General features: G+C 38.4%; 1 protein-coding gene across 1 annotated transcript in view; it reads left to right on the forward strand.

The window, feature by feature from the left end:
- Nucleotides 1-25,996, forward strand: part of ANO7 (anoctamin 7) — a 47,157-nt gene that overhangs the window by 7,501 nt on the left and 13,660 nt on the right. The window contains exons 5-15 of the mRNA XM_070945105.1: nucleotides 474-613; nucleotides 3,320-3,377; nucleotides 3,570-3,680; nucleotides 4,965-5,130; nucleotides 15,587-15,677; nucleotides 17,738-17,834; nucleotides 18,978-19,121; nucleotides 19,203-19,340; nucleotides 20,523-20,621; nucleotides 20,708-20,810; nucleotides 24,509-24,620. Of these exons, the coding sequence (XP_070801206.1) occupies nucleotides 474-613; nucleotides 3,320-3,377; nucleotides 3,570-3,680; nucleotides 4,965-5,130; nucleotides 15,587-15,677; nucleotides 17,738-17,834; nucleotides 18,978-19,121; nucleotides 19,203-19,340; nucleotides 20,523-20,621; nucleotides 20,708-20,810; nucleotides 24,509-24,620 (1,259 nt within the window). The remainder of the gene's footprint in view (nucleotides 1-473; nucleotides 614-3,319; nucleotides 3,378-3,569; nucleotides 3,681-4,964; nucleotides 5,131-15,586; nucleotides 15,678-17,737; nucleotides 17,835-18,977; nucleotides 19,122-19,202; nucleotides 19,341-20,522; nucleotides 20,622-20,707; nucleotides 20,811-24,508; nucleotides 24,621-25,996) is intronic.

A 25,996-nucleotide genomic window follows, 5' to 3' on the forward strand; every position in this document is an offset into this window, starting at 1 on the left:
ATAACTATGAAAATTGGAGGAAACAAAGCATTGAAAGAAACAAGTTCTCTTGTCCCTTTTCTGCCTCTCTATCTCTTTACTTCACCTCACCCCATCACTCTTTTAATTTTTTCAGTGATAGTTTTATCACCAAGTATTTCTTTTGATAAAATAGGAAATGAGTGTTGTATTGGAACAAACAGCTTTTCACCAATCTCTAATGCCTATTTTCTGTGATTCATGTGCTGTACTTTTCTATGTGTGATTGTAAAAATAGATTATATATTTTAAAAGATTGCGATGGAGTAAAGGATAAAATATCAGAAACTCTCCCTTCTTTTATATGTTATGCTTTTGTTCATGAACTTAATAATTTTGACTTCCGATATTTCTCTCTCTCACTCCCTCTCTCTCACTCCCTCTCTCTCACTCTGTGAAATAAACTACTGACAAATGGACCTCTTGTTTAGAATATTTCTTTTCCTGTATCCTAGGCTATGCCCATTGAACCTGAAATCAACTGGTCTCACAGGATTCTGATGAAACTGGGCATCCCTAATTTACTCTATGAGGAGGTTCCTGACATTCCCTTGGATAACTACACCTGTCATTTTAAAGCAAACAAGTTACCCTGGTAAGATTTTGGTATGAGTTTTCTTTCTTTGATCTTTCCTCTTTTCAAACTATACTGACTTTTCCTAGTTTACAGTTATTATCCCCTATTTCATTATAATTAGATTACAATAGAATAGAATGACAGAGTTGGAAGGGACCTTAGTGGTCTTCCAGTCCAACCCCCTGCTTGGGCAGGAAACACTATACCATTGCAGACAAATGTTCTGCCCCAGCTACGGAACCCAAGAAATGTAGCACACACAAAACTCCAAACAACTCCGTTTACTACAAACACAGTCTTTTTCAAATGCAGGCTATTACTAAAAATGTCCTTAACAGCCGGCCAGAAATTCCAAAGATTAGATAAAGGCTTACAAGAGTTGGCAATTAGCCCAGAAACCGGGTTTGGAAGGAAAATTCACTCTCAAATGCTCAACAAACGACCGGACGAACACACATTGTTTCCTGCAACGTTTGCCAGCTGTGTGCAATCTTAAATAGGCTAAGGGAGTGGCCAATTAGCCCCAAGCCTTACTCTCGAGGAGACCTCCTCCTGAGTAACCACACCTGCCTTTTGGCAGCTCTGCATGCTCATGCATTGAGAAGAGGCTCCTCAACTTCACTCTCTTCACTTGAAGGAGCCTCTGGAGGATCTGAAGGCCCTGGCTGAATCTTTGCCTCTGGCACCACATCTTCTTCAGCCTCCTCGCTGTCCGACTCAAGCCCCGGCTGCACAGGCTGCTGGCGCGACACCACACCAGCCTCTTCGTCATCAGGATCAGCCACAATCCGCGCAGGCCGCTGGCGGGCCACAACAACAAAATGATTATCCAATAGTAACATTGCCTAACTGTAATATCCCAATATTTGCTCTTTTCTCAAAAAAAAAAAAAAAATCACTCTGAACATCAATCTAGTTATATAAAGAAAAATCAACCTGTCTCTTGCAAATACATTTATCAGAAAACCCCCTATTTCATGCTTCATCTTTTTTCAGACCTCGGCAGCATTCTGCAAAGAGTAAGGATTTTTCAGATACATCACTGCAAAAATCTCCACAATTTGTACAACGATGATTAATATTACAGTATAGTACTTTTTCAGTAAATAATTTGGGCTGATTTCTATTCTATATGGTGATCTTGATTTAGCAGATTATACATACAATTCTATACAGGGCTTTTTACCTTTTCATAAACGTATCTCTCCCTTGCATCCTGATTTATATAGGTGCTCATGATCAGAAACTTATCTGTGGATAGCTTCAGTACTTTTACTTCTCTGACTTGCTTTTTATCTAGAGAGGAGAAGGGAAAGAAAGAAAATTAACTCTTCATTGCTTGGAATTCTAGCCCCTTTGTATTTTTCTCAAGTGACATCTGGCTTGTCCCTCGCAAATGCTGCTCCAGCCAGTCGGTCCTGCAGATCACAGTTTCTAATCCTGCAGGGTTCTTAGCTGAGTCCTCTTCCAATGTGCCTGGATTCCACTGGTCCATGCAGTTCAAACAGAACATGAGAAATGTGCAATGATCTTTTCCATTGTTTAAAACAAAAGTGCTTTTTACATGATTGCACCAAAGGCAGATGTGCCTGTTCTAAGTGTTTTCATTAGACAGGAGACTTCTAAATGTCTACATGGATGCCTACACTTTGCATGGATGGAGTAAATAAATATAATCCCTTACCCTTGAGATCAGGCAGCAACAATAAATGTTGCAGAGAAGAAGACTCTGTGGCTTCATGCATGCCTGTCCCACCAGCATAATAGTAATGCCCAGAACTTGTGAATGCTTTCTTGATATAATAGAGAATTATATAATTTTCCTAGTATTCTCCCTGCTGTGTATATTGGCTTCCAAAACTCAGCATTTTCCTAGCTGTGCCAGAAATAACCAAGCAACATCCATAGCAGCCTGTTTAGCACATTACACTAAATATGGTTTGTTTGCTTATCACTTAGAATGTGGTACGAACCAGTGGTGGGTTTCAAATTTTTTTTACTACCGGGTGTGGCATGGCTTGGTGGGCATGGCTTGGTAGGCATGGAAGGGGAAGGATACTGTAAAATCTCCATTCCCACCCCACTCCAGGGGAAGGTTACTGCAAAATCCCCATTTCCTCCCAATCAGCTGGGACTCGGGAGGCAGAGAATAGATGGGGGTGGGGCCAGTCAGAATTTTTATTACCGGTTCTCCAAACTACTCAAAATTTCTGCTACCAGAACTGGTCAGAACCTGCTGAAACCCACCTCTGGTATGAACCTATCCCAGGAAAGCTTTTTATTTTTCGCGCTAAACTGTACTATAGAACCACAGCTTAGAGGTTTATGAAATTAGCATCACATTTTTTTCTGAACCAATCCAGAGCCATGAATTTTCCTAGTTTATTTCTGTTCTCAGAAATGTGGACATTGGAAGAAAAAATAGAGAGGAAACAGAGTAAGACTAGAGTAACACTCTGTAGCAAGCAAGAAGGCAATAGGTTTTGAACAAGTACATGTGAAAAATTCAGCCATCGCTTTATAGTTTAAAATTCAGCACATCGCTTTATAGTTTAACATTATGTGCCGTGACATTAACCATAGTTAAAGCAAAAATTGGCTTCAGGTTAGGTATTAATAGAACCAGTAAGGGTATATGGAAATGATAGCTAGGATATCATAGTCTCTCTTTTATATAGCTTCTGTTTTATGTCTGGTAATTTATCAGTGATTTTTTCCCCCCAGGTTCCGTGGAAGTGATAACCATGAGACCTTCTTCAGTAGTACACAACGGCATAGAATAGTAAGCTTGGAGTGAAACAAATGCAGGGTAACATGTGTATATATGTGTAGCTAATCATAGTGCAGCATGTTAATGTTAAGTATAATTGAGGGCGACTATTGGAGCTTTTAAAATGTGTAATGTGGGTGATGTTGCTGTTAATTGTGGAAATCAAAGTATGGTTTACTTTAACTCTTCTTTGCTTTTCTTCAGCTATATGAGATCCTGTCCACTACATCCTATGGCAATACAAAGGCAGGGCAGGTTGGAATAGAAAGGATGCTGAATGAGGAAGTCTTCACAGCTGCATTTCCACTACATGACGTACGTTTGCAAGCAGTCCTCTCTCAGATAGGAGACAGCACTTGTATTGGCTTTTGAGAAGTCTGCCATAAGTTAGCATCTAGTTAGTTTCCAGACTAACATAATAATTTAAGTGTTATTGACTTTGGATAGTTTTATAAGTTCAGTTTAATGAGACAAAGTCTGTGGGCGCTGAAGAGTAATGGCAAATCTTTTGGGCTTGGTGTATCAAACATTGAGAAAACGATGTTTGATTCTGCTGGTGTGTCATCCCCCACCCCCAAACAAAAGAGAAACAAGCCTCTATCCCCACTCCCTTCAATCTAGGCCACACTGAACAATGACACTCGGCAGCAGCCCCAAGGCTGAGCCTGAAGTAGAGGCTGGGCCCTGACTTCAGCCCTAGCACTATCCTTGCCATTCCAAAAGGCCGTCTTTCACTATTCCCCAATGTGCATGAGCCTTGGGGAATGGTGCAATTCCCCCACGGCCTACCATTCTCCAGGATCTGCCTCGTGCCGCTTACCTTCAGGCAGTATTCTCTTTCTATTGACAGGCCGCTGTGGCCTATCCAAGGCTGCTCTACTTCCCACAAGGCCTTTGTTCTTGAAGAAGAAACTTCTTCTACGGCCTCTTCAGTCTCTGAACTCCGTAAAAAAGCACACCCTGTTACTGCGTGATATTTGGAGGCTGTGGGGGGCACTTGAGTTCTGAAAGACCTGGAGGCAGCACAAAAGCACATTCCACTCTAACACAGCCTTTGCAGCTTCCAAAAATCACACAAAAGCATGGCACATTCTCATACGTTTTTTGGAGGCCACATGACTGGCTATGGCAGAACAGACTCTCAATTTCCAAAAATTGTGCAAGTATGAGGTGTGCTTTTGAGAATACTTGTGATGTTTTGGTGAATGTTGACATGTCACCAAAACAACTTGTGTCACCTTTGTTTTAAAAAGTTACAAAAAGAAGTTTAAATAGTATAATGTATGTGTGTATAAGTATTATATAATACCGTGTTTCCCCGAAAATAAGATCGTCTTATATTTTTTTGAACACTGAAATAAGCGCCTGGCTTTATTGCCATGCACTCAAAAGCCCGATTGGCCTTATTATCAGGGGATGTCTTATTTTGGGGGAAACAGGGTATCTAATTATCATTATAGTTTTAATAAGTAATGCTGTTAGTATTATTAATTATTGCATTTTATAAAGTATTTACAGTGTACAAGAAAGTTCATGTAAAACGCAACATACACTATACAAATTTGTATTTTATGTGGATAATATCACTCTCTGCCAAAGGGCCCGTACAAGATTTCATCAGAGGAAGAACCCACTAACCTACTTAATCAGAGGCAGATTCTTTTCCATTATTGGGCCCGGTGGAGTAAGTGGAAGAAATATCAGCCTTTGAATCATATCCGCAGATACTTTGGAGAGAAGATTGCTCTCTACTTTGCCTGGCTTGGTGAGTACATACACTTTCAATGGATCCCCAGCTTCCTGACTTCTAAAATTATGTGGATGCTCTACTCCCCCCCACCCCATGAATAAGGTTACCAAAAAAAGTCATGTTAAAGACAAGTAACCTTCAGTGATAAGCAAAACATTGGGATATGTCAATAGATAGAAAATATATGGTGTTGCAGTCATTATTTTGTCTTAAGAAATTATGAGAATTAAAGTTGTTGGTAACCAAGTCTGAATGCTGAAATCCTCATTAAAGGTTAGTGTTGTCTTAGAGTTATACCATCAAGTATATTGTAAAGGATATACAGTATATCTGATATATCATGCCAAGATATAAACTTTGCTCTTCCCCAGAGCCTGGGAGAATAACCAGCTATAAGAGCTTCATGAAACTCATCAGAATGGAGCCATCAAAATCTCTGGGGGAGATTATTCAGAGGGCAAGTGCATGACAGAGAAAGCATATTTCATGGCCCCATAAGAAAGAACTGCTTAAGTGATGGGACCCAGAGTGTCCATGTTTGCATTGGATGGGCAGAAAAAATGGACACAGATGGTCCCACAAATAACCAGACCTTATGCCATGCAAGTCTTTATAGGTGATAACTACACCTTGAATTGCATTCAGAAGCCAACTGGTAATCAGTGTAGCTCACAGAATAGTTGGATCACACAAGCAAAATCAGGCATGCCCAACATTGACTGTGCTCCCACATTGCGGGCCAACTGTAGCTTCTAAGTTGTCTTCAGGTAAAGCACCAAGTAAAACACATTACAATAATCCATTTGTTATCTGATCAGCATGAATTCCTAAAAACTGAAAAAATTGACTATGACTACCTTCTGCTTATTTCTTTTTTCTCTATGGTAATCAAATATAATCACCAAATCTAACTGTCTCTAGTTGGATCCCAGTCATATGGTTCTGAAATAGTACTTTATAGTAGTATTACTGTTGGGATAGAAAGATAAATTGATAAAAACACAAGGACCCAGTTAGCATAGGTAGTCCTCAACTTAAAACAGGTCATTTAGTGACGGTTCAAAGTTACAACAGCACTGAAAAAAGTGACATGACCATTTTTCACACTTATGACCTTTGCAGCATCACCATGGTCACGTGATTTTTTTTTTTTAATATATTGAGATGCTTGACAACTGACTCACATTTATGGCGGTTGCAGTGTCCCGGAGTCATGTGCTCCCCTTTTGCGACCTTCTGACAAGCAAAGTCAATGGGGAAGCCAAATTCACTTAACAACCGTGTTACTAATTTAAGAACTGCAGTGATTCACTTAACAAATGTTAAGTGAGAAAAGACTTAAAATGGGGCAAAACTCATTTAACAAATTTCTCACTTAACAATATAAATTTTGGATTCAGTTGTGAGGACTACCTGTAGTAGCAGATTAAATGTAACCAGTTGTATTGTTTCTGTTGGGAAATGTACATATGATACTTGTCTTGTTTTTTTCCCATGCTCTATTGCTGTTTTTACACTTCTGATACGTTGACTAAAACCCTATCCCTATTATCCACTCAGCCTTAGATTGACAAAAAACTATACCAGCACAAAATTCACTGCCTCCATGTCTATACTGACTCTATTGCACCATTCTGACATCTCGCAAATGGTGCTGTTAGGATGCATTCACAGCATGAGATTGACTGAATTCCCCAGCTTTGCTATTCTCCTTGTGCAAATCATCACTTTGCAGGAAAATATCCCCCAGTCACATCACTGAAACAGAAATGGGGCAGACCCATCTGTAGATTCCTTCCTGTGCTCTTCTTCTAGACTCCATTTTATTGCCACTCAAGTTGAACAAAGTTAAAACAGCAACAGTTTATAATCATGAAGGTTGAAGAGGCGCAAGCATCATTTATCTCCTTTTGCTTCTTTTCCTTTGTATTGGCAACAAACTCCAATTTCCGGATTGCTTTGTGCTTTCTTGGGTGGAGAGATGTTGGTTCTGTAATTTCAGCTGTTAAACGCTTTCAGGCTATTATGATATCCCACTATTCTGCCATATCAGCCTTGCACTAAACCAGGGGCTGGCAACCTTAAACATTCAAAGAGCCACAAATGTTCTAACCAGATGTGGTAGACAGGTAAATCCCATTATCGTTTTAAAGAGACAAAGACCAAAATAATCCTGGAACAAAGTTTATTCTTTGCAAAGGGCCTCTCTCTCTAAAGTAGAGAAAGACGAAAATAAAACAATTTACACGAGTTTTTATAGTCTTCAGGAATATCAGAATACACGTCACTAAAGTACCTTGGGAATCAGTTTCAGATCTTACATAACATCTTATATAACATATGCAGTACATAATTCCACCCTGGAAATTCCCCAATTCCCAACAGAAATACCCCTCAAAAACATCAATGGCGTACTTCCTTTAATTAATGAGGGCAAGTTGACCCAAGAACATATTTCCTGCAAAACAAACATCCTCTAAAAAAAACACAGAAATTACACATTTCCTTTCTCATGTTCTTAAATGTCAGCTAAATTATATAATCAGGTTATACAAGGTAAAACAAAACCTTAACATGATTTCAAAATGGCGTAACTCAGGTTATGCTTTTACAGGAATAATTCCTATTTTCTCACAATCCCCAATTCTCCTCTTCATTATCTTTTATTCCTGTAAACTATGAACATCCTGTAACAGTATAGAAACTCTTCTCCATACAATAGGTAATTTGGTCAATGCCATGTTACCACATAAAAACATTAACTTGGAGGGAACTTGTATCCTTAGACATAGAAAATGTAACCCTTCCTCCAAAATTCAAAACTTCTTGTATGAAGGTATATAATTACCAAATAGCTCAGTGCATTGCTTATATAAAAATTCCATTCTATTTGTAAGGCCAATGTATTGAGGAACTATCTCATATGTACGTTTGCACTTGGCACACACCATCTTCAAAAGATGACTTAATACATTTCTCAGCTTCCTCAGTGGTGTCTATTAGGGTTAGTGGTGTTTCTATAAAAGAATAACGGTGCTCGAATTCAGTATGGAAACATAGCTGCTACCATGTTATAGGATAACTAGGCAACACAGCCAAAATCCCCATTCCTATCCACACCTGTAGAATAACAAACACTACCACAAAAAACCCCATTATTCCTAGTGAACTAGCTCCCCCAACATCAATCAGTCAATCAATCAAGGAGAACTTACATCCACTGGATACCAAAACATAGATTTACACCAATCAATAATATATTTCCTCAATACAATCAAAAACACAACAAGAATTATTACCACTCCTAGCCAAATACAAATCTCTTCATAAAACTCTTCTTCCATCCATTGGTCCCCAATCGTCTAAGGTTTGTCATTAAAAAGTCAATTTAAAAGGGTTTGCAGGTTCCGTAGCAACTGTCCTTCCATAAGGCAAAGCCACCAGTCTCTCGACTCTGGAATAGCATACCCAACCTTGTTCCTTAGTCCTTACAGCCGATTCAGTAGTCAGCAAAACTTGGAACGGTCCTTTCCACACCAGCTGCAACTTCTTCTCAGTAATGGCTTTTATCGGACCCAGTCTCCACTTTTATATTCATGGATTTGGAAATCAAGCGGTGGATTCTGTCCTTTTTACCTTAAATGAGAAAAACACTGGGACAGTCCCTGTATATATATTTTCAGAAAAAACATCCTTCAATTCTATCCTAGGCATTCCAACGTTCCCCACATATGACAATCCAAACATCATTTCATACATAGATATTCCCAGATCTTTCCTAGGACTAGTTCCTATTCTTAATAGAGCTAAAGGCAAACACTTCATTCAAGGTAATTGAAACTCTAACATTAATTTTTATAACATAAATTTACTTATCTGATTAGCACATAAACAATAAATGTAATTGCCAATCAATTCCTAATTGTTCCATAAGCTTCATCACCTTGGACAATGAAATGTATACCCCTATCACTATCAATAAGATCAACCAATACATATTTGAGTATTATTCACTCCAATATAATTTAACAATCTTCTGAGCACCTATCTTTACACAAAGATTATTGTATCTTTACACAAAGATTACATATATCAATAGTCACACCACCAGCATTTCAATGTAATCTACTTAGATTCACTGAAAAGGCCAAATGGTCAAATCTCTACATATTTTTTTACATACACAATGTATTCATTTCCATACCATTTATATAACTATTATATACACACCCCTAGACACATATATGCATATACATTTAATAAAATCAATAAGTGCTTGCATTCCCCAATAGGTTCCCTCATGCACTCATTCAATCACATTCCACATCACAACTTTAGTAAAAATTTGCACTCCATTCTTATTAATCCATTTCCCATTCACTTACACACCCCTTCATCCACTATTTATATAATATCAAGTTTAGAAGGATCCCCAGCTGCCTTTAAAACAGCTGTGATAAGTTCCACCTATCGCAATTCCTTTTACTAAATATCAACTCCCTTTCAATCCAGATTATCCCAAAAGTATGTAAGATACCATAAGCATAGTTTAAATCAGCATAAATATTCCCTACCTCATTAATATGTGCAATGCTTACAATAAAGCAAAAACCTCACATATCTGCACTGACCATTCAAACGGTAACTTTCCACCTTCCAATATCTCAATAGCGTCTCCATTCACAACTGCATCTCATCCAGTCTCAATTCATTTATTCATAACCACACAATTTCCCATCTCTCTCTCCTATTGGTCAAGAGAACCAAACTCTCTTGAGACAATTTTAAAAAACCTAGCATTTGTGCACCACCTTTAGTTCCCAGTCCACATGCGAACCAACACTCCTTTGGCTATACCATCTTCCATTACTACAGACAAGTGGAAATTTTTCCTTAAACTAGGCAAACATAACACTGGAGTAACACTATATTATTACTTTCTTCAACTCTTTAACCTTTCTTCCAAACAACTTAGTTTAGAATTAACTATCAATAAATCAATAAAGTCTCAATAAATACTCAACTCTCCCCACTTCAGAGGAATCACACCACACCTCTATCAAAAATTAGCTAAACTATTTCCACAAGCTTCAAAGAAATACAAAGCTTAATCTAAATTCACAAGTCTATACAGACTAACTTACAAGTAACTTCCTAGCTAACCAGACCAAAAGTCATCTTTACCTTCTACCAATAATTCTTCCCTCAAGGGAACATCCCTTATCTAGACAACACTAAGCTAAAATAACATAGTCAACTATTCCCCAGACTATCCAGTATCTAAAAATCTCCTTCTCAGCATTCAAAATCATTCAAAATACACAGACACAAAAACATAAAAGAGGGTAATAAAAAACTTCAAAAAGCAAAAGAAAATTACCTAATAGAGGTACTCCGGATCTCTACTCCCAAAAACTTTTCAAACTTTCAATGTCACTTCTCTAAAGCAGAACAGGAAATACATCTGCATAGCTGCCAATGCAGTCAGAAACAATGCAGGATCAAATCACCCATTCGCCCCTCCTTTCTCTCAGACAAACTCAACAAAGGAAAAAAAAATGTGTAAAAGGGAAAACAAACCGCACCTTCCCTCCCCCCTTTCTTACTTCTCTTGTTCAGAACAAAAAGACGGGGGAAATATAGAGAAGAAAAATACTACTCCTGTCTCTAATTAACATCGCAAATACCTCTACCTAATCCTACTTCTCCATAGGATCTCTCTCATCTCTCACTTGCTCATTCAAACACTTGCTATTACAACATAACAACAACTACAACAACAAACTCTTGTCACTCACTATTTCAATATACAAAAGAAGATTTCTCAGTGGTTCAACGCACAGGCATTCACAAATATCAGGATCACTTTACCACCCCCATTTAAGGGCTTACCACACTCACTCATATTTATTCTGCAATCAGACCTTTTAGTGTATTCCAACACACACATGCCTTTTCCCTACCAACTAGTCAGCATAAATACTTCAGGGAACTTTATTATCATTCTCAGTATTATTATTTTTTTTACAAGACAATGAGCTCTATTGCCTAAACAACTCTCATTACACACACATATACCATTTAACAACATTTGCAAACCTGGAATAAAACCTGGAAAGGTTCCATCCCTTCAGATACCCATTTCATTTTTATCCTTGACATCTTGTAGCCCATTCCTCAAGCAGTGGAAAACTTCAGAATGCGGTTTTTAATCAAAAACTTGATTTCGGGCCCTAACCACACCTGTCCTCCACAGCTCCAGGCTTAAGCCAAGAAGGTCACTTAATTAGCCGGCACACACATATCACCATCACATCACATTAATCAAAGACAAAATATTCACATTCAACCTCAGGTAAGAAGAACAACAAACCTTCCTTACCACATTCCTACAGAGTTTTCTGCCTCATCCAAGAACAAGAACGATCTGAATACCAAGCTCACATTCCAGAAGAGACAATGCATCTCTCCCAAGCAGATTAAGACCTACTTCTAGAACAAATATCACATCCAAACATATAATACACTTTCCACAACTCAATTTCACATTCTTCAACAATGGCACATCAAAAAGTATACCCTTGACACCCCTTATCTTAATAGTTACACCTGTAGGATGCACTCCTCTAGGCAATTTACAAATAGAGGTTCTAGTCACACCCGTATCTATTAGAAACACATGATCTTCCTCTTCTGGACCCACTAATCATCCTCTTCTCAGGACAAATTCTAGCAAAATGCCTCTCCTTTACACACACAAAGCACTTTTTGCTTTCCAATCCACCAACACTAGACTTTTTTCCACTGGAGTAATCCTCTCCCAATTCCAGGACACTGTCGCCACATTGCAACCAAAGTTTCACAAACCCTTTTCCTCTTCTACCTAACTCCTTTCCCTCTCCTGTCTGTTTCAACACAGACACCATCATTCATCATTTCTTTCCTTCTTTTTCCCTTCTAGTCTTGGCCTCGTCCCTATTCACATAGACCTTTTGAGCTTCTTTCAACAGAGCAGCAATATTAGTAGTAGCTTCTGTATGTCTGGCCATGATTTCGTCACAAATTTCATTTTCATTAAGGACTCATAAGCTGGCGTTTCAGGAGAAAGACCAGTGTGCTTATTCAAATTGTCCTTAATATTTTCCAGAAACACAGACGGTGTTTCTTCCCACAACTGTTCCACCTCAAAAACTTTTATTAGAGTTTCTTCCTTGAGGTACAGCTGTCTTAACTCCCTCCATTTGCTCCCGATCAGCTAAATTATTATTATTCCAACCAGGATCAACTAATGGAGACTTAACATCTGCAGCAACGGGCTGAACAGCCCCCACTTGGGTTTAATCCCCAAAAAAGCCATAGCTGCCTTTCGAATTTGTGACCTCTCCTCAGGGGAGAACAAATAACCCAATATATATATATACTGTAACTCTGCAAAAGTATACAGATTGGTTCTCAGGAATAAATCCAATGACTCAGACAACTTGATCAGATCCGCCTATAAAGACGGCATATTTCTTTTATAATCTTCCAGATCAGAAGATGTCAAAGACCCATTCACAAAAGCCGCAATACCATTCGGCATTCCTCTTAAAGGAAACATTCCTTTAGTTTGTGAACATTTAACATGAGGAGAAGTGGATGGATTCTGTTTCACAGTTACTGACAATTCACCCAACTCCTTCTCCAGCTGCCTATATTACTGCCCTGCTGAAGTCTCTTCCTCTCTGCTCCCAGCAACAATATCAATTTCACCCACAACTTCCATTATACGAAGGAGGGGGAGGTGGGCATGTAGCATAAGCTAAAGGATTCCAACCTTCCTCTTCTTCTTCCTTCCCATACAAAACTCTAGAACTTCTCGGGGAAGAGGGGTTAAACTACTGAACGTGGAACTGAGGTCAATATATAACAATTGAACTTTCAACTTCTTCTTTCACCAAAACTTTCTTCAAAGCATTGATCCAATATGGGTCTGACTCCCCAAACTTACTCCATCTATAATTAGGCTGTATCAACACAAACATCAACCAAACCTCCTTACAATAATTAATCATAGTCACCTTATCTAATACCTTTGTACAAACTTTCAACCAATCCTCTGACTATTGTACTAACAATTTCCCTAATGGAGATATGGGGGATGGAGGATATTTCAGTCTCAGCAGCACTTTTCCCTAGTAAAGGCCCCATACTTTCTCCAACCTGTATTACACTAATTATACACAAATCATACAGGCCATACACACACAAACATACACAAACCCAAACCACCAAAAAGAAAACATATACTCACTCCTGGTGCACCGAAGTTTTCAGGAACGTTCCTCTCTCTGTCCAGGCATTCAGGTCTCCGTCTCAAGGTTCATAGAAAAGCAATTCCGGCTGGAAAGGAAATAACCCCATCTCACTGAAATCAGTGTTTGTGCGCACGTATCAGGGAATTCCATTCCAGACAGAATGTTTTCAGTCCCTTCGGGCGCCAATTGTGGTAGACAGGTAAATCCCATTATCGTTTTAAAGAGACAAAGACCAAAATAATCCTGGAACAAAGTTTATTCTTTGCAAAGGGCCTCTCTCTCTAAAGTAGAGAAAGACGAAAATAAAACAATTTACACGAGTTTTTATAGTCTTCAGGAATATCAGAATACACGTCACTAAAGTACCTTGGGAATCAGTTTCAGATCTTACATAACATCTTATATAACATATGCAGTACATAATTCCACCCTGGAAATTCCCCAATTCCCAACAGAAATACCCCTCAAAAACATCAATGGCGTACTTCCTTTAATTAATGAGGGCAAGTTGACCCAAGAACATATTTCCTGCAAAACAAACATCCTCTAAAAAAAACACAGAAATTACACATTTCCTTTCTCATGTTCTTAAATGTCAGCTAAATTATATAATCAGGTTATACAAGGTAAAACAAAACCTTAACATGATTTCAAAATGGCGTAACTCAGGTTATGCTTTTACAGGAATAATTCCTATTTTCTCACACCAGAAGCCCCCATTCAATTCTGGAGCCAACCAGAAGTCTGGTTTCCCCACCACAGAGTCTCCTCCTACACGGTGTCTATTTTCATCTGCCGATCGGAAGTCCGGTTCCCCTACCATAGGGTCTCCTCCTAGCACGGCGTCCTTTTTCCTCTACCTGTCCTAACTGAAAGCCCTATCAATTGTAGAGTCGACCAGCAACAGGGAGCTGCAGCAGAGGGATGAAAGAGCCAAATGCGGCTCCAGAGCCGCAGGTTGCTGACCCCTGCACTAAACCAATAAGGGTCATAGACTTGAAGCACTTACAGTATTGCTTACTGAGCCATCTAAGTGCTATTGTGCAATTTTGATAGGTCACCAGTTGTTTAGGTAGAAAATGACGACAGAGAAGTGGTCTGCCAAGAGGAGACATGGTGTACCCACATCATCTGAAATGTCCAATAAGCATTACTTTGATCCCATCCTTTACTAGTCACTACACTTTGCTTCTAATATAATGGGTATAATCTTGATATGTGGAAAATTATTACTTTAATATTGGTAGAATAAGAATGACACTGGGGGAGGGATATGACAAAACATGTTGTCCTGGCATATTTATGCTGTTTAGGGCAAATGGGAAAATATCCTAAATGCAAGCAATAAAAAAATCTGTTTTGCTTCGATGAACATTTTGAAGCATTTGTACTTTCATATTTTAAACTCATTTAACACAGCACCATTATGAATTCAAGAAGGTAAGCATACGTACTTCACAATAATGACTGTTTTTTTAAAAAAACAGGGTAATGATTGTGTGTAGATCTGCAGTCATAGGTATCGTGCCACTTATCTGCTGACATTAAAGTGGTTTTAAAAATAAAGAAAAAACAAGGAGCCTTAGTGAAGATTGATCCCAGACCAGTTTGCTACTATTACTTGCTGTTTTCTGGATGATCCCAAAATACCTGGCTTGAAATTTGATCCAGAAATCCAAATTTGATCCTTCAATTGCTGCTTTATGGCTTTCAAGAGAACTCCTGCTTCTGAGGGCATAACTCAGTGATAGCAATTAATCAGTCATACCCCAAGGAATATTTTCTGACCTGTTTCTTAAGATTGAATAGGTTTCAAGGAGGAGATTATAACACGGCAAAAACCTAACTGATACTATATATTTGTTTGTTTGTTAAATTTATTTGCCACCCATTCACTATGGTGCTATTTCTTTCTCATATGATGCATTTGTTCTATTTGGTGCTAGGAACCAATCTGGTTGTCAGAAACCTGTCCACTGATTTACTATTAACAACTAGCCCCCAACTTGTAACATCCTGTTATCTGTTATTCTGTTTTTGAATTCTGTTTGCAAAATATCACAAACTGGACTTAGATTTTCTGGACAGCAGGCTGATAGTTCTCAATCACAGGAGGTAGGGCAGCATGTGCTACTGAGTATGAAAATGCTGTTGCCTTTCTTCCTTTTGTTTAGGTTTCTACACAGCATGGCTTCTTCCAGCAGCTATAGTGGGGACACTAGTCTTCATAATTGGCATTTTTATGATGTTTCATGACATTCCAACGTAAGTGGCAAACTATCTTTTCTCTTCCTCTTTTATTCTGTTTTTAGCAAGAAGACAACTTATATAAAAGCCTTTTTCATCAACCAGTATGACTGACAACCAGCATGACCAGTGGTGGGATTCAGCCAGTTTGCACCACTTTGGGAGAACCGGTTGTTAATTTTCTGAGCAGAACTGGTTGTTGGAAGAAATCGTTAGGGCAGAGAACTGGTTGTTAAATTATTTGACTCCCACCACTGAGCATGACTGAGTCACCCTTTGCTTAAATTTATAAAAAAAAAATTAAAAAATGTTCCTCAATATGTAAATGACAGATCTATAGATTTTTAACATTTTTATCCTGATCTTCCACCCCAAAAATTTTCAGTAGCAGATTAGAGTTACAGAATTACTAAAAAAAACCAAAAAAACAAAAACAAACCCAAAGCGTAAAATAAATAAAGAGCCTGGTGGCGCAGCAGACTAATAGCCTGTTATTAATATCCAGCTGCCTGCAATTACTGCATGTTCGAATCTCCCCAGGCTCAAGGTTGACTCAGCCTTCCATCCTTTCTAAGGTAGGTAAATTGAGGACCCAGTTTGTGGGGGCAATAAGATGACTTTGTATAAATATACAAAAGTATGAAAGCTATTGCTTAATGCATTGTAAGCCACCCTGAGTCTCCGGAGAAGGGCGGCATATAAATAAATAAATAAAAAAAAATGAAACACAGCAAGCAAAAATGAAACACAGCAAGGTTTGTCAAAAACAGATCATGACAGACTAATCTTACTGCATTCTTTGACAAAGTGACAAAACTGGTAGACCAGAGGAATGCTGTCAATATAATTTACTTGGACTTCAGTAAGGCATTTGACAAAGTAGACCATAACCTACTACTTGATAAAATAGAAAAATGTGGGTTAGACAGCATCACCACCATATGGATTCATAACTGGCTGACCAACTGCACTCAACATATAGTCCTCAATGGAACTGCATCTACATGGAGGGAGGTATGCCATGGGCTATCCCAGGGCTCTGTTTTAGGCTCAGTACTCTTCAACATCTTCATCGATGATTTGGACGAGGGAATAGATGGGGAACTCATCAAATTTGCAGACAACACCAAGCTAGCAGGAATAGCCAACACTCCGGAAGATAGGATTAAGATACAGAAGGATCTTGACAGACTTGAACATTGGGCCCTATCTAACAAAATGAAATTCAATGGTGAAAAAAGTAAGGTTCTACACTTAGGCAAGAAAAACAAAATGTACAGGTACAGTATTTGTGGTACCTTGCTCAATAGTGGTGACTGTGAGAGGGATCTTGGAGTCCTAGTGGACAATCACGTAAATATGAACTGACAGTGTGCTGTAGCTGCCAAAAAAGCCAACACAGTTCTAGGCTGCATAAACAGAGGGATAGAATCAAGATCACGTGAAGTATTAATACAACTTTATAATGCTTTGGTAAGGCCACACTTGGAATACTGCATCCAATTTTGGTCACCACGATATAAAAAAGATGTCGAGACTCTAGAAAGAGTGCAGAGAAAAGTAACAAAGATGATTAGGGGACTTGAGGATAAAACATATAAAGAACGTTTGCTGGAACTGGATATGTCTAGTCTTATGAAAAGAAGGACTAGGGGTGACATGATAGCAGTGTTCCGGTATCTCAGGGGTTGCCACAAAGAAGAGGGAGCCAAACTATTCTCCATAGCATCTGAGGATAGAACAAGAAGTAACGGGTTGAAACTAATCAAGGAGAGAAGCAACTTAGAACTAAGGAGAAATTTCCTGACAGTTAAAACAATTAATCAGTGGAACAACTTGCCTCCAGAAATTGTAAATGCTCCAACACTGGAAGTTTTTAAGAAGATATTAGATAACCATTTGTCTGAAGTGGTGTAGGGTTTCCTGCCTAAGCAGGAGGTTGGACTAGAAGACCTCCAAGGTCCCTTCCAACTCTGTTATTCTATTATATTCTAAAACCAATAGCAAAGATGTGGAAGAAGGAATCTGGGTCCATAGCAATTTTTTTTTTCTCACACTTTTCTTTCCTTCTGAACTAGACAGGAGATCTGTTCCAGTGGTGACAAATACAAGATGTGCCCAATTTGCAAAGTCTGCCCTTATTGGAATCTATCTAGTGTCTGCCCCATGTTTCAGGTGAGGTTATAATGTTACAATTTTTTCAGATGCTTTATCTAAATCAACAGGTTTATAATCAACTTTACATACTTCTCATTGACTTGCTGAAGAACAAAAATCTGGTCCGCAGAACCTTCTCTGGGATCAAACCACATTGCAATCCCCATAATTTTATCACTGTCGTGTATTTAACTTTCAGTCAGAACTCTGCCATACTTACTAAACTAATTCACCTGTCATTTTTGTATTCATCCTTGCTGCTCTTCTGTTTCTAAGTGAGACCAGTAATCCCACTATTTTATTCAAGCAGAGATACAGTCTTTACACATAAAGTTGCATAGCCACTCCGTAAACAAACCTGTATGTCTTTTCCTCTTCACCTTCTCATTGAGAACTCACAAGAACGTTGTTAATGTGAGGTTGTTTAAACAGCCTTTCCTCAGTTAGTTCCTTTCTAATATATTGCTTGAAATTAAGTTAATCTACACTCTTGTGGGTTTTTTTTTTCCTTTTTTTCTCAGTCTCCCTTCTTTGAATGATTGGTCATTTGTAGTTTATTTGTAAAGTTTATAGTTTATAGTTTGTAAAGTTTATGCTTTTAGCTATCTCTTCCAAAGCAATATGATATAGGTTCCATCCATTTAGCAATTTTAATATATGCATATATTGCAATATTTGCAATTTGTAACCTATTTTTGTTGCAAAGGCAATTTAGCTTACTTGTAGTTTTAGAGACTAAACTACAAACAGCTATAGGCCCATTTCTGTAACACATCCGCAGTGGGTATGTATGAAATAAAGAATTGAAGAAATACAGGTATGTGGTAGTTAGCAAGACACTAAGTAGATTCAAGCAACTATGGCATAATATGATGCTTCTGCTTTGTTTTGGACTTCTTAAATTATGTATTTATTATTAGATTTCTATGCCACCCATGTCACCAAGGTGACTTGGCATACTGTGTAAGCGTTGAATAACAGGTTTAATTACTTGGTGTGTTGGACACAGCTATTCAGCAAGCTTTTGGTTAAAACAATGTGTTGAAATAATGTGGAAGTCCAGACCCTGCATTCAAGAGCTTTGCTCACTTGACTCACTTCTCTTCCCTATCTGGGTATCTTGCTACATGAATAACAGTAATCTCTCTCTTTTTCCTCCAGGCTGGCCGTCTTTTTGACCATGGTGGCACTGTTTTCTTCAGCATCTTCATGTCTCTGTGGGCAGTCACATTTCTTGAGTACTGGAAACGAATGAATGCTACCCTGACATACCGCTGGGACTGTTCAGATTTTGAGGACATTGAGGTATTGAATTTAGAGGGCTTCTTATATAACTCAGAATCCAAACTGGCATATGTTACAATATTCATGTTCCTTCTTTGATAGGAACGTCCACGACCCCAGTTTGCTGCTTTGGCTCCCATGACAACTATAAACCCAATTACTGGAGAAGAAGAGCCCTATTTCCCAAAGCGGACTCGATTCAACAGAATCATCACTGGATCAATGGTCATCATCATTATGGTGAGGGAGTTTGGAAACCCCAAGTGAACTAAATCTTGAGACATGATCTCTTTCTTCTGCTATGCCAATTGAATCATAATTTATTTTGCAAAGCAATCTTCTTTCAGGCAAGGCACCTCTGCAGCTTGTGGGCTCAACCTTTATCTGAAAAATCATGTAAAAGGATTAATATAAACCTTAAATGTCTAGCAGATGTCCCTATTCTTTTGAACTATTATAGTCAAAGGGAATATCTGAGGCATGATGGGAGAACAAGTGCTAAGAGTCTAACACGCCCCCCTTGATTTTTCATGCATTTTATAGGAGCATTGAAGGAAATGGAATAATTCAACTCACATTCTTCTAAATGACATCCTAGAGTATTCATCAAGCTTTGATTGTATTGAAGTGATAGAAACCTATTTGGCTATATTTAGTCTGGAATATTTCCTCTGTTAGAAACTGTTATTTACCAACTGTTATTTACAGATTTCCAATTTCCTATTAATAATTTCAATTAATTATAGTTAAGAAAATATATGGACAAGTGAACAATTTCACTTTTCCAGTATTTAGCAAAATTGTTTAGGTTTCTTCATCTTCATCCAATTATCCATAATGCAATACTAAAATATGACTAGACTGGTTTGGGCTAAGCAAAGGTACAAACATGGTTTAAAGCATAAAGTTATTTGTGAATCCAACCACTTTGGTTTATCTAAAAATCCATAGTTAAAATTAGCCTTGGCTTAGAGAATGTAAGTAACAAGCCATAAACTATTGATACATAATGCCAAGCTATGTTAACCATAGTTGAATAAACTACGGCTTGATTTGGATATAATGCAAGCCATAACAAGTGTACTTGCTATGACACTAAGCTAAATATAAATATGTTATGGCTTAATATGTGTTCACATCTTGGGTCTACATAGACAGAGGAATTGCTTATTTAGAGGAAATATGTATGGATATTAAGGAAGATCAGCATTTTCTGTTCCAAATTCAAGTCTAGCCTTCACCAACCCAGTATTCCTCCATCTACCACACCATATTTTATTAGCCGTGGGTAACGGGAATCAGAGTTCATCACATATGAGGAATATAGATTGGGACAACTTAATTCTACAGCCAGGCTGACTAATTATTTGCAATAGCGAGACAACAAAAGCACATTACTAATTCTTCTTTACCTGTTTACAGATTGCTGTGGTAATAATATTCCTGATTTCTGTAATCCTTTACCGGGCCATCATTGCTGTAATTGTATCCAGGTCTGGGAACTTCCTACTTGTATCTTCGGTAAGGGACCTCTATGTCTCTATCCCTTTTGGTCTGGTTTTGATATTGGACTTCATTTGCATTTTTAACTCCTTTTTTCCCCCTAGGCTTCTCGTATTGCTAGCTTGACAGGCTCAGTAGTGAATCTCCTTTTCATCATCCTCCTCTCGAAAATTTACATTGCACTGGCACTTTTTCTTACGAAGTGGGGTAAGTAAACTCAGTGATGGGATTCAGCCGGTATGCACTGGTTCAGGAGAACCATTAGCTAACTTTCTGAGCAGTTCAGCGAACCAGCTGTTGGAAGAAACAGCCTTTTGTTTTTCCCACCTTACAGAGTCAATCCTGTCAGGAAGGCAGGAAGGAGACATTCTGGTGTGCCTCTGTGTTGTTTCTAGCCTAATCTTTATCTTTATTTCCCTGCTTAAGTGTTTTCAGAAACTGCCTCTGTGGTTAAGCCTTGTTACAACTAATGGTTCTTGGCAGTATGCCCATACTTTCTGTAGCCTGAGCTTCTCCAGATTTGTTTTTCTTTGCTGGTACTTTGCTTTTCTTTGCTTTATTAGGGGCTTGACTTTCTCAAATGGGAAGGGTTGTTTTAAGCTTTTTACACTGCTTTACTGGTTCCTGGCACTGTCCTTTTGGGATGTACTTCCAAGAGGCTGGATGCAAGCTTGGCACTCTGTCTGATTTTTTTACTGCCTTTCTGGGGGCATGTGATCTTTCCTTAAATCTGGATGATTTCCTTAGGACAGGGATGGGCAAATGTGGCTCTTTTACAACCTGTGGACTTCAACTCCCAGAATTCCTGAGACAGCCAAGCTGGCTTTGCCCACCCCTGCTCACCCCTGCCTTAGGATATCTTGTGAGGTGAGTGACACCAGCTGGTACCTTTAAGTGGTGCAAATGGATCTAAGGATTGCTTCTCCTGGGTGAAAAAGGGTGCTTTGTCAGTTCACTGAGCACAGGAGTCTCTTGTCTATTGGGATTCTTCAGTCATCCAGGTCATGGTTGTCCCAAAGGTGCTTTTTTCAAGAGGCAACTAGACTTTCTTGGTTACCAGAAAGTCCAGTTGCCTCTTGAAAAAGCAACTTTGGGACAGGAGTCTCTTGCATTGCTTCGGAGTGGCCAAGGCAAATGATTGCTCACAGATAGTAAGATTCTTTAAAAAAATAGGAGGTAGGGATGTGGATGCTCCGTCCAATTCATTTTAGTTTTCTCTCATGATAATAAGGCTTAGTAACATGGCACCAGGCTTGAAGTTTATTTAGATATCTATGGCATGTACTAATTTTGTGATCCTGACAAGCTTGAGAGGGCAGAGACTTGAACCTGGGTCCCCTATATACTTTGTTAATTTGTCTCTTTAGCTTGGCATTTTGTAATCCAAGTATGCCCATCCATTTTCTGAAGAGCTTAAATGACCTCTCTGCTAAAGGGTTTCACTTTATGAGCAAGAGTTGGCTGCTGATAGTTATCGTTGCATTTTAACTATTTTAATTCCTCAAGGTACTCTGGCACCCTGCCTGATTTGTAACTCTGGGTTGCAGGTATTGCTGATGAAAAGGAAGGTATTCGAACAGATGGTTTAGGTTTCCATGATGGCTGTGACTGTCATTGATTTTCAGTGTGTATTCCATCATTTCTAATCTAATGATTGGTATTTAGGGCTGTTTTTTGCAAGCAAAGAAGCTTTTTGTATTTTTTGTACAGGTAATCCTTGACTTACAATAGTTCATTTAGTGACCATTCAAAGTTACAATGGCACTGAAAAAAGTGACTTATGACCGTTGCAGCATCCCCACTGTCACAAGAGGCCGGGCGAGGCAAAGTGCCCTTGGCATGAGTGATGTCGAGTTGGCCAGACCCACCCAGTCCATTGATCACCCAGCCATGGCTACCCAGCTGGTCCTTAGGCAGAGAACCGGTTGTTAAATTATTTGAATTCCACCACTGAGTAAACTGTTATTGGCTTGGACATCAAGCAAAACATCACTTTCAGCCCTGTCTCTTAGCTCCTAAAACATAAAACTACAGTAGGTCTTGTTTATAGAAATAAGGTAGTTAAGGAGATGTAATCAAAATGAGGACATTTTGAGTCCTATATTAAATGCATTTATCACCAATAAATTTAAAGCAAAAATAAAGTTTCTATAATGCAGTAAATTTCCAGTTTGAAAAAAATTATCTAAGAGTTGTAGCATATCTCAAAGAATTTTACTGTCTTTCATTCAGTAGCATCAGGATTACTCAATAGTTTGTTAGAAATTTATACACAATTTCTAAGATTTCAAAATATTTGTAGTTCGGCTAGTGGTGACTTGATTTACATGTACTCCTTGATTTACGAATGTAATGGAGCCTGCCAATTACATTTATAACCCAAGGAAAATGTTAATGGTATCATGTTAATTGAACGTGATCCCTCCCTGAAATACTCAATGCACTTGCTAATTGAATGCTCGGGTTGTTAAGTGCATATGAGGTATCAGGGTGGGGAAGACCATGGGGGGGGGATGTTGTGCTTCCAACCACCTAAGGCCTCCCCAATCCACTGAGATATCTCATGTTTCCCCCCATTATCCAGCCCAACCAGGTTTCAACAGGCACTTACCTTTTGAATGTCTCAATGATCAAGTGAGCTGTCCTCTCCAGTCTCTCTGCTGCAGTTACTTTGCCTGTCTTCTTTGCAGGCTCTGTTCATCTTTGCAAAAAGTTTTTGGTGCAAAGAATGGAGGCTAGGAGGGGTGTGTGCGCCACTCCCGGCTTTCATTCTTTGTGAAAAGAATGAAAGCAAAAGCCTTGATGAAAGTCAGCCAAACCTTGCAGGAGCCAGTGATTGCATCCTCCATGTCCCTCTAGGCCTCTGTTTTTCATGCCAAAAACTTTTTGCAAAGATGACCGGAGCTTGCAGGGACACAGGCAAAGAAACCTTGGCAGAGAGGTTGGAGAGGACACAGCTCACTAGATCTTTGCAAGGTAAGTGAGTCATCACAGGCCCAGTGCCAGTGGAGATTTGACGAGGTGGGGAGAATAGGCAGAGTAAAAGTTGCAATGCCTCTGCAGTTGTTCGTAAGGGTGAATGACTGCTGTGGTGCTGCAACATTTGTAACTTTGAGACTGTGTCATAAGTACTTGGAGGGGATGATGTCATAACTTTGAACAGTCGCTTAGTGAACTGTCATAACTTGAGGATAACCTGTATTATCAAGCAGGGAAAGTTTATACATTTTTTTTGTATCATCCTTCCTCTCCTAATCTATTTCTTGGAATGTTGAGAAAACGAGCCAGTATGGCACTAGATCCAAGATACAAAATTTAAATTTAACTCTAGATCTTAACCTCTAATCATATGGATTTTTGCAGCCTAGATTTGATAGTCCTTGTGTTAGAAAATATAATTTGTGACAAAGCACTTTTCTCTCGGTGATAAATTCTCAGGCAAATGTCATTGCCACACTAAATTTTTAACTGCATTATATATGACATATATTTTGCACATATAATCATTGTAGCAATATGCAGGTATTTTGTCCTTGCCCAGAACTAATGCTCTTCAATCCCTCATACATAGATGCTTCATCTGGGAACTTTAGGATCAAGAACATCCACTTAAAAGATATCTGCATTCAATTTGCATACATCAAGGGAATGTTCCACCCTTTCCCCCAATAAATCAGACTTAAGGTTTGAAAAAAAAAAAGTTAATCAGAATGTATTCCAACTTGCTTTGCAACTTAGCCATAATATATAATAACATGAAAATATTTTTCAATGCACAACTTATCTTAACACATCACATAGTGATGTGAAAACAGATAAGGATAGATGACGAAAATAAGGAATTGTTCAGAGAAACTTGAAAGATAAACACTATTCCAAATGATGCATTCATTTTTCTGCCACAGAAATGCATCGCACCCAGACCACATTTGAAGATGCGTTCACCTTTAAAGTCTTTATCTTTGAGTTCATCAATTTCTATTCATCTCCCATCTACATTGCCTTCTTTAAGGGCAGGTAAATTTCTTTATTTTTTATTTAATTTAATTTCTGTAGCCAAGATTTAATTTAATCTCTCAGACAAGACACTCTGGTGCCAAACAATCATAAAATTAATTAAAACCAAGAGAGAGAGAGAGAGAGGGAGGGAGGAAGGGAGGGGGAGAGAGAGAAAGAAACATAGATGAGATAGATAGATAGATAGATAGATAGATAGATAGATAGATAGATAGTTAGATAGATAGATAGATAGATAGATAGATAGATAGATAGATAGATAGAGATAGATAGATAGATAGATAGATAGATAGATAGATAGATAGATAGATAGATAGATAGGCAGGCAGGCAGGCAGGCAGGCAGGCAGGCAGGCAGGCAGGCAGACAGATGGAATGATGATGTTAGATACAGAGTTTTCAAAAATTTGTTTTGAGAATTTTCCTAATTCATAGTGGAAATAATTTTCTTTATAGTGGTAAGGCTTGAAAGACACAATTTGTACAATGCCCTGGCTTCCTGCTTTTGTTTATGCAATATTTTCCTCCCTTCTTTCCCTCCTTTTAAGTTTTATTTTGTAGAATTGTTTTCTTATGTAATAGAGGAAACTTACTTAATTTGAATTACAATATCCATAATCCCAGGTAGCACAAGACAGCAAGATGTATAGATGCTGTAGGCCTCCATACATCCTGCTAATATTATATTGAGGAAGAGTGTAGAATAACTTTTAATATGATGAATTTATGCTGAATTTATAACCCATACTAATCCTGACAGAATCTGCCTTGAATGTAACAGAATTTTTAACATACATACACATACATACATACAGTAGTATATCACCAGTAAAAATCTCCACCAAAATACAAACAAGTATATCAGAGGTGCCATTAATTTAGTCTAACCAAACATCTGATGAAATAATGCCATTTTGATCTTTTCAAAATAGATTGTATGGCTATTTTACTCTGGGGAGGGGAGGAGAATGTTTCATTAAATGGGGACCACCACTGGAAAGGCTGATTATGTGGTTTAAGTTCCACAAAGATCATGAGAAGGGGGACACACAACAGATTCTCTCTAAATAACCAGACTAGGCATGTATATTCAATTTTGGCAACATGTTGCCTGATATATCCTGCTATTCCTATAGAATGCTGGACCATTGAGAGTTTTTCAAAACCTGCAGATGGTGCAAGCACTATAAATGTCTACAAAAGTAGTTTTGGGCTTGTCTCACAGTTTGCTGCTTGAGTGAAAACTGGAGGTTTTATTAACCTGGGAGGATAATTTCAGAAAAAGTTCTTAAATATCTCATAACAGTAATTCAACAGGATTCTTCATAATAGTGACAGAAAGATGGGGAAAAGTTAAGAATGTCTGCCATCTATTGT

This window comes from Pituophis catenifer, unplaced genomic scaffold (genome assembly GCF_029215685.1).
Source record: "Pituophis catenifer annectens isolate HBS135680 unplaced genomic scaffold, rPitCat1.0.hap2 SCAF_6, whole genome shotgun sequence".
Lineage (NCBI taxonomy): Eukaryota > Metazoa > Chordata > Lepidosauria > Squamata > Colubridae > Pituophis > Pituophis catenifer.